At 33.1% G+C, this 9767-nt stretch overlaps 2 protein-coding genes across 3 annotated transcripts; both read left to right on the plus strand.

Annotated features, from left to right (window-relative positions):
• Positions 1-950: 950 nt before the first annotated feature.
• On the plus strand, positions 951-3555 carry LOC107461216 (WD repeat-containing protein ATCSA-1). 2 transcript variants are annotated; one of them, XM_016079695.3, is made up of 8 exons: positions 951-1251; positions 1321-1741; positions 1885-2063; positions 2138-2360; positions 2522-2676; positions 2766-2855; positions 3113-3184; positions 3290-3555. In XM_016079695.3, the coding sequence occupies exons 1-8, from the start codon at positions 1096-1098 to the stop codon at positions 3329-3331; spliced, it is 1338 nt and encodes a 445-aa protein (XP_015935181.1). In that variant the 5' UTR covers positions 951-1095; the 3' UTR covers positions 3332-3555. The 2 variants fall into 2 exon arrangements, with proteins under 2 accessions (XP_015935181.1, XP_015935180.1); XM_016079694.3 differs by having other exon boundaries at positions 958-1251; positions 2138-2381.
• A 3844-nt stretch (positions 3556-7399) lies between these two features.
• Positions 7400-9226, plus strand: LOC107461118 (increased DNA methylation 1). Its single transcript, XM_021129008.2, has one exon. The coding sequence runs from the start codon at positions 7400-7402 to the stop codon at positions 9224-9226; it is 1827 nt and encodes a 608-aa protein (XP_020984667.1).
• Positions 9227-9767: the final 541 nt, after the last annotated feature.

The following is a 9767-nucleotide window of genomic DNA, read 5'->3' on the forward strand; positions in this document are numbered from 1 at the left end:
AAAAATATAGTAGAAATGACACATTTTTTGTTAATCAAAAGTAAAAAAAAAAAATGTGCATAATAATAAACAATTAAAAGAGAAAAGGACAAATAAGTCCCTAATCTTTTATCCCGCGAACATTTTTGTCCCTGACCATTGAAAAATACTTTTAAGTCCCTGACCTTCACAAAACTTAGACGGATCAGTTCCTCTGTCCAGATGCCTCCGTCAGGGACTGATCCGTCCAAATACCTTCGTCAGTGACTGATCCGTTCAAGTTTTGTGAAGGTCAGGAACTTAAAAGTATTTTTCAATTGTCAGGGATAAAATAAATTGTATAAAAAGTAGAGATACAAAATAAATTACAAAAACTGTGTTCTAATCTCTAAAACACAAGAGTGAGAGAAAAAATAAATATAAAAAAATATTTTAATTTTATATAAATAGATAATATTTAAAAAATTAAATTAATTCATGTATTTTGTTGCCATATTTATTATTTGATAGATAGATAAATTTGTTTAAAAATTTAATTTTAATGTACGGTCAATATAAAATAATTTTACACGTACATTCAATTATATAATAATATATATATAAAAATAATTATTTTTTATCTTAATCATATATAAATAGTTATTTAAAGAATAAATATAATTGTACGACTCTATAATTTATACGTTGAGTGCATTGAAATTAAACCCATCTTTTAATTTCAAAAAGAAAAAGATGTAAAGGGTAAACTATTTAAACTTTACCAGTGTTTTTTTGGTGTTGAAACTATAAACTATAGGAACAAATGTCACCAAAAAGAACTACAGGAACAAAGCCGCATGCTTTGGTTTTTTCTTCTTAACAAAGAAAGCACGTAATGTTGGGCCAAATTTAGGAGCGATGAGCCCAATAATATGGTAGAATGTGGAAATGGGAGAAGGAGAGTGATAAGTGATAAGTAAGCTGGACATTTTAACGTTTGAGGACAGAAGAGGATTCCGGAAGACAGAAACGGAGGCACAAAAGTGGAAAGTGAAGAAGCAGTAGCAGCAACAGAGAGGGGAAGAGAGAGAGAGAGAGAGAGAGGGGGAGGGTTATGCGTTCAAAGATGCTTAGGAAATGCATACGTGGAAGCAGATCAGAGACAGGGAATTTGGTAATTTGCGCCCACATCGTTTCTCCAATCGGATCAAGTCCCGCCGCGTCTCCGACCTCGAATTGTCAAACCACAAAGACTTTCTCTCTCCTCACAAGGGCGCCCTGAACTCCCTTCAGGTTTGTCACTATCATCCTCTGCTTCGCGCCTCTTTTTCTAATCCTGCATCTCTTTGACCGTGAAATCAGGTTGATTTGACAGAGGGAAGATACTTGCTATCCGCTGCCGCAGATGCCTCCGTCGCCGTCTTCGACGTGCAGCGCCCCACCGAGTACGAAGCCGGTGGCCTCATATCCAAGCACCGCTGTCTGTTTCTCGTGGACAAGCAGCACCAGCTGGCGCACAAGTATGCTGTTTCCTCCGCCGTCTGGTACCCTGTGGACACTGGATTGTTCATCACTGGCTCCTTCGATCACCACATCAATGTCTGGGACACCAACACCACTCAGGTTGTGGTGAATTTCAAGATGCCTGGCAAGGTTTATCGGACTGCCATGTCCCCCTTGGCCACCTCTCACATGCTCGTCGCCGCCGCCACCGAGGATGTCCAAGTCCGCCTCTGTGATGTTGCTTCTGGTGCTTTTGCTCACACCTTGTCCGGCCACCGTGGTATGCATCTCAATCCCAATCATACTTTGTAATTCACATGTCTTTGTATGGCTCTATTGTTTTTAATATGATTTTTACCTACAAACCGCACTGGCTTTTTTGTTTTTCTTATGGTAAATATTAACATATAAGTTTCCTTCAAGATGGAGTAATGAGTGTTGAATGGTCTACTTCAAGTGAATGGGTGTTGATGACTGGAGGATGCGATGGTGCGATACGTTTTTGGGATATTAGACGTGCTGGCTGTTTCCTTGTTTTAGATCAATCTCGGACTCAGCTTGGAAGACGCCCATCCGTACTTAAACGCTCTATCACACACAAGGTTGTTCTATTCCATAACTGCTAATAGCAAGTCTCAATGAATACTTAATAATCCCAAAGCCTTATTTCTAACAGGAGTCGAGTTTTAAGTCTTCCTCGGCTGGCCAAACAACAAGTGCAAAAGTTCGCGTTTCACAAAAGAAGCTTCCTAATGGGAATGGGAGCAGACAGGTTGTGATTGGTAGAGTTCCATCCAAGGGATCAATAAAGCAGAGATTACATCCAGGAATGCTGTCCACTCAGGATCGCGCAACAGCTCATTATGGTGCTGTGACAGGGTTAAAAGTAACAGATGATGGCATGTATCTACTAAGCTCAGGTCTTTTCATTAGTTACTGTATTCCATAATTATAAGAAATCCCTATGCATTGCAATAATGGTTTCGTATGGGACTTTATGTTAAACTTGTCTTTTCTTATTCTTCAAAATTTTGTTTATTCCTATGCTGTTGGAACACAGGGTCTGATTCAAGACTAAGGTTGTGGGATATTGAATCTGGCTGTGACACGCTAGTGAACTTTGAAACCGTACGCCTGCAAACAAATAAACCAATTCAATTAGCCACCTCTCAGGATTCAACCCGCGTTTTTGTTCCATGCATGAGAACTGTGAAGGTGCACTATTCCTTCGTTTTATTATATACTATATTTTAACCATTTACAAATAGAATGTGGATTACTGATCTCTTGTTTGTGCTATTCAGGCATTTGACATGTGGTCTGGGAGCACGTCTGCAACATTTCGTGGCCACTATGAATGCGTGAACTCTTGCTGGTTTAATGAACAAGATCAGGTATGTTGATGAGGTGGTTGTCCATTCTCTGTCGTTGAATATGATCCATATAAAAATTATACTAGTTATTCAGGAAATATCCAACCTTTGAAACCGGAATGACACAAGTTATAGATCTCAAGCTACTTGCACTTATAAGCAACTGCCAAAATGCATTATACTGTCTCAAAATCTGTCATTGTACTTTATATGAATTATAATACTTTTGTCATAGTACCAAGCTCTATGTACTTTCTAACAGTTTTTGGTTGTGGCAGGAATTATACACTGGTGGGAATGATAGACAAATTCTTGTGTGGTCACCTGCTAGGTTAATTTCAGATGAAATGGTAAACACTCTGTACCGTTCTTGTTTAAGATTATCATACATGTATGCCAGGTCAAAGCATCTTTCGTTATGTCATGGTTTAACAACACCTTGTGTTGAACTGCAGGAAGAAGGAATTGCTGAAGATCAGGACAGCTGGAGTAACTGAGTTTTGACTCGATATATGTTCCATCCTTCCGGTGTTCTTCGTCTATGCATGTGTTTGATACTAGATGTTTGTATGATTCGTAAATAAAGGCTTGTTCTGGTATTGAAGCTCATCTGAATCACTGCATTACAAGATGGCAAAATTGTATACTAGTAACTGCTTCTTGTGTATAGATATTCTATTTCTGTTTATTTTCTTTTAGATTTTAAGTAATTAGTTCGGAACTGATTCCTTTCTCTTTTTTTTTTACTTAAATAAGTTAAACAAAAAAAGAAAAACAAAAAACTGCTTAAATAAAGGGATAGTTTTATTTAAAACTACTTTTGCCATGATTTTTTTCACTGTGTTTGTATCTCTCATAATTAAGTGAAGGTTAACACACCAATTCCAAATTTACGTTTGTATATTTATGTGTGAAAATTCGAACCTGTAATCTCTTAGATGAGTATAAGAAGACTATGCCATTTAAGCAATAATTGATTGGCAACTAATTTTTCATGATTAACAAAAAAAAAATATTTGAATTCTTCAACGATAAAATATTTGAATTCTTTTCCGAATAACAGATTTTTAAAATCTTTCAAATTGCACAATAAAAATAAATAAATAAATGTGGTATAAAAAAATTAAAATATTAGACTTATTTTAATAAATACTTATATATATAGTTTATCTATTTTATAATTTAGTTAAAAATAATTTTGGTTTATAAAATATTAAAATTAATAAAATAGTATGAAGCATTTGTTATTTGTATTATTTATTATTTCATAGTTAAATTTTATATAAAGAGGAGAATGTGTGTGTAGTAAGTTTTGAACTAGGATTTAAGAGTTTGAAAAATTTGCAACAATTTGTACCAAATAAAAGGTGGAAACTCACCTGCAGTCGACTGCAGGTGAAGTTGCTTCTGGATCGTTGACACGTGTTACTATATGGTTTAAAAAAAACCAATTTATTTTATACAAATGGTTTATTTAAAAAACCGGTTTGAATAGACCAAATAACTACTTTTAAAATAATTTAAATTCTTTTTACTTGTTATTCCTAAATTCCTAACAGATGAATTTGATATGTTCTTTTTCTTCATTTATATTGACCAATTTTTCTTTAAATTTATCTGAAACCTTTTTTATTTAATTTTTGTCAAATATATGTATACAAATTGTTTGAAAAAGTAAAATTTAGTATTCTGAAAAAGAAACAAATTCACGGTTTTTTCTATAGGGATGGCATAAATGATATCACCTATCTTTTTTTTGTGTCTCTGTTTTTATTTTCTTGATAAATTTTGTTTTGTTTCCCATAACTTACATTTTCAGTTGCTTTTAAATTAAGCTGTAAACAGATTTTAAATTAAGTTGTAAAAATATGTTCAATTACAAATTTATTGTTAAATTAAATTTTATGGTAATCAATCAATTAACATTTATTTTACTAATAAACTATTTTCATGCAAATTATTGTTGATTTTTCAATATTATTCTATAAATAAATTATTTTTTTAAGATAATAAAACTATAATTTACTTGTCTAGAAATTATGATTTCAGTATCATGCACGTTTTTGTGTTTTTACTTATCAACTAGAATTTATTTTTTAATGAAATTAGAATTTATTTTTAATAAAACAAAAGTATCTAATCAAAATATTAATTTGGTCTCCTTAAATAATTGAACATAATATTATTAATTTTGTCTACAACAAAAATTTTTAATAAATTTTTTCAAAATAAAATTGATTCAAAAATAGAGAAAAAAAATAACAACTAATGAAAATATTTATTTTGACATTGCCATCAAGAATAGGATAGTCATAGAAAAAATTCAACCAAATAAAAAGGACCTAATTCATACAATTAAACTACCATCATATCATCACAATAAATTATAACATCACCAACTAAAGAGACATATAACAAATATGAAAGAGATCATGCCAAAATTTCAACAATGTTCATGCTATCAAACTAGTCTACGTTATACCATAATTACATTTTTGTCTTTCATCACATAAATGAATTATCTTGGCATTTATGATCCTGAACATCAAAATAGTGTGATGACATAAATATATACGTATTTATTAAATAATTTTCATCATTCACAGAGGAATGAATAAAAACATAAATTAAGAAATACATTTGAAATAATAAATTTGATTAAGAAATATAAATAAAATGAACATACCTAATTGAAAGTTTCATATTAGTTCTCAAAAAGGGATTGAAAGAGAACGAATTTTACGTGCGAAACGAAGAAGAGGAGAATAAAAGTAACTATTTGGTTCAATTTAAACCAGTTTTTTTAAATAAATCATTTATATAAAATAAACCGATTTTTTTAAACTATATAGTAATACGTGTCAGCCATCCAGAAACAACTTCACCTGCAGTCGACTGCAGGTGAGTTTCTGCCCAAATAAAATAAGTGGTCACACTTTTAATTCTACAAAATATTTGGGGGGCATGCCTCCAATTGTTTCCATGAAGTTTTGGATACGGTGAAAACTCAGGTGCGGTCGATTTCACGTGAAGTTGATATCTGAAAGTTGTTAGATGGTTTGACTTATTTGACTAAATTTTCATCTAACGGCTCTCAGATATCGACTTTACCTAAGTTTTCACCTTTGGATATCTAAATTTGTAAGTCATTATCATCGTCTTCAAAAAATACATAGATCTCTAAACAGTATATAAAAAGTAAAAACACACAAAACACAAATAACAACCATGACTTCTTTAATGTCGTCGGCGTCAATGGCAACTATTATCTCAAAAGATACACACGTACGAATAAGCCATATTTGACAAAGATTTTTTTAATTACAAATTAAAAAAAATCATTATTTCCCAAAAAAAATAAGACTTGTTTTTGTGTAAATACAAACAAATATATATTTAAAAAATTAAATTTAAAAAATTAGATTTGAAAAAATAATAATTTTTTTAAATTTTATTTCAGTAAAAAAATTCTCTCTCTTTCTTTCTTTTTCTCTAAGAAAAATAAATAAAATCATCAGTAGAATCTTTTAAAAATCCATACCATTAAGAACCAATAAACAATTTAAATTTAGAAATAATGTATATATTTTGGGTGAATATATACTCTAAAACATTGACAATAAATGTATATTTTAGTTATTGGTATATTAAAAATCACAATTAATGAGGATTTTATTAACAAGTATTTAAGAGTATTATTTAAAAGTGTAAAAAGTATAAGTTAAAAAAAATGTAGTTTCTCAAATTCTAAATTCTAAATTTGTTTATCTAGTATTTCTAAAAAAAAAATTGAAGAGTATAATACATTCAATAAATTTTTTTAGGTGGATATTCTCATAATAATATCTTTACATAAAAATAAAATAGAAGATCATTAGATGAATTGATATATTCAACTAAATATATTTAATTAACCATCAAAGAGTTTACAATGTCATCTTTATATAAAGATATCATCATGTAAATAGTCCTTCTTTTATACCTACTCATTTTCATTCATAAAAATTTTAAATACTAACTTTAGGACCTTCGTAATAAAAGATTTTACAAAATCATTAGAATTACCCTATTCATGCTTGATTAGTTTCTTTATATATATAAAAAAATTAATTGGAATAATATGTAACTATAGATGCATCAAATAAAATTATTGAATTAGAAAGATTTGGTAGAATGGAAAAAAATATATCAAGCTTTAATTTCTAAGTAGTCTTCATAAATAAAATGTAAATCTTGAAGATTGGCTGATATTTTCAACTCATTTAAATGATTGATTTCTTTAGAGAATATATATATGAAACTAATTTTCCAAAAAAAAAAAAATTTGAATTCCTCAACCGATAAAATTTGAAATCTTTTCGGAATAACAGATTTTTAAAATCTTTCAAATTGCACAATAAAAACAAATAAATAAATAAATGTGAAAATAAAGAAAAGAGTAAAAACAAAACACTATTCGAAATTAGGATTTAGAAAATTTGTTTAAAAAAGTATCCCCCAATTAAGAAGATTCTTGCTCTCTGTCAGTTACTCCGCCATGCTGATGAATTGAGAAGCTTGGAAGAATGTCACTGACTGGTAAACCCCCTCCTGAGATCAGAATTGAAGGAGAGAATTGCCCTCGTGCGGTGGTGGAATGGTACCAATGTTCAGCGTCAAAGGATCAAAGACACGATTTTGACCTGAGCTTGAAGGCGAAGAAACACCTCGTTTCGTTGGGTTGGATCTTTTCTTATTGCGACAAGAAAACTCGCTGGGAACTTCGTTACAAATCCCCTTCTGGTAAGACCTACATTTCTCTCAGAACTGCATGCAAAGCCTGCATTGAAGAGAATAACAAAGATTCTTCATCTACTTCCAATGGATCACACCAATCTCTACCTGTTGCATCACCGTCTTCTGCTCAACAACCTACGAGTTCCAAGGTAACCGGTGGTAGGCCTCGGAGACGCAAGAAACCGAGTGACGATGAAGATTGGACTCCTACGTCTCATCAATTATCCAATTTAGTAAGTCCTCGTGGCGGTGGCGGTCGTCGTCGTGATTCTGGTGAAAGTCCTAATGCTGCAAGAAAAGTAACGAGGGAACGGAGTTCTTCTGATAATCCTAATTTGCCGGCGTTTCGGAATCCAAGAACGATTCTTTCTTGGCTGATTGACAACAATGTGGTGGCGCAAGAGGCGTGGGTTTTCTGCTGTGGAGGGAAAGATAATGAATTGGTGAAGAGAGGGAAGCTGTTTCGTTCTGGTATTGGCTGCCATTGTTGTGATTCTTTGCTTACACTCTCTCAATTCGAGGTTCATGCCGGTTGCAAAGGTCAACCTCCCTCTGCTAGTATCTTCTTGGAACATGATACAAGGTCTTTGTTGGATTGTCAGTACCAAGCATTGATGATGATCAAGGCTAACAACAATGGGGATAATGATCATCATCATGAAAATGATTCCATTTGTTCAATTTGTCTCAAGGGGGGTTTCATTCTTCTCTGTGATCGCTGTCCGGCGTCATTCCACGCTGAATGTATTGGCCTTGATCATGTTCCCCCTGGTGATTGGTTCTGCCCTTCATGTTCTTGCAGAATTTGCAACCGTCCCAAATGCAGAGAAGATTCTTCTAGACAGGAAAGTCATTTGGCTAACAATTTTATAGCTTGTTATCAGTGTCACCGCAGATTCCACATTGGATGTTTAGCAGCTTCTAGAGACTTTGCTTTTCTGGAAATGGAAACCGATTGTAATGAGCTTTGGTTTTGCAATAAAGCTTGTGAGAAGATATTTTTGACACTGAATAGCATGTTGGGAAAACCAATTCTTGTGGGTGATGGTAATCTAACTTGGACACTGTTGACGAGCCTCAAGAATAGCAATAATGACAATGATGACGATGGATACATTACTGAAATGGAGAGCAAGCTAAATGTCGCACTTGGAGTAATTCATGAGTGTTTTGAGCCCATCATAGATCCTGTGTTTGGAAGAGACATTGCTGCAGATATTATGTTCAGCAGATATTCATGGCTGCCACGTATGAACTTTACAGGGTTCTACACTGTGATTCTAGAGAGGAATGATGAGGTGATCTCTGTTGCAAACACAAGGATTTATGGCCAAAAGGTTGCAGAAGTGCCGCTTGTCGCCACGAGGAACCAGTATCGAAATCAGGGAATGTGTCGAATTCTGATGGATCAGCTTGAGAAGCTGTTGGTTAAGTTGGGTGTTGAGAAGTTGCTATTGCCTGCTGCTCCTAATTTAATAAAATTTTGGACAAACTCATTTGGATTTGCAAAAATGACACACTCAGATCAGTATTACTATGTAGGTTATCCTCTTGCAAATTTTCCGGACACAACATTGTGCCACAAATCATTGAAGCAACCTTTGATGCTGTGTTGAGGCCTAAAACGATTGCATGGAGTTGGAAGTAGTGAACATGGTATATGTTTAGTTTTGCTTGCTGCATTACTGAGATGTGTCTGTTAAGCAATGTAAGTTAAAACAGTTTGTCACATACTTGCTGAAGGGTGTAGCAATGTTATGTTAATTGCCAACTTTTTATATCTGATTTGCAGTGTGTTTTGTCAAATCCATTTGCTATTATATATGCTGTTTTTGCTTATTAGTAACAAGTTACAACCTTAGGTTGATCGCATATTTGGGGTCTCGTTTTATCTTCTTTTTTCCTTTACTATATAGCGTTGTTGTATAAAATTCTTTGGATTGACAATTACCGAACGTTTTTTTAATATTGGGCTTTAGTATGTGAATTCCAAAAAAATGGCCCAACACACGTGTATTCCGTACTGTCAGTTTGGCAGTGCCGAATGTCTAGGGGCTCAACACGTGGCATGCTCATATTCCCCTACCCCTGTGACTCCCTTCCCTTTCCCTTTCACTTCTCATTTTTTTCCTTCTTGAGATCAGCGTACTTTAATTG

Source organism: Arachis duranensis, chromosome 8 (genome assembly GCF_000817695.3).
Source record: "Arachis duranensis cultivar V14167 chromosome 8, aradu.V14167.gnm2.J7QH, whole genome shotgun sequence".
Lineage (NCBI taxonomy): Eukaryota > Viridiplantae > Streptophyta > Magnoliopsida > Fabales > Fabaceae > Arachis > Arachis duranensis.

Bases quoted from the DNA above. Each gene is read 5' to 3' on its own strand.
- LOC107461216 (XM_016079694.3), top strand. From the start codon at position 1,096: ATGCATACGTGGAAGCAGATCAGAGACAGGGAATTTGGTAATTTGCGC. The intron at 2,064-2,137 runs GTTGTTCTATTC...TATTTCTAACAG, and splicing joins AACGCTCTATCACACACAAG to GAGTCGAGTTTTAAGTCTTC. The intron at 2,856-3,112 runs GTATGTTGATGA...TGGTTGTGGCAG, and splicing joins GGTTTAATGAACAAGATCAG to GAATTATACACTGGTGGGAA.
- LOC107461118 (XM_021129008.2), top strand. From the start codon at position 7,400: ATGTCACTGACTGGTAAACCCCCTCCTGAGATCAGAATTGAAGGAGAG.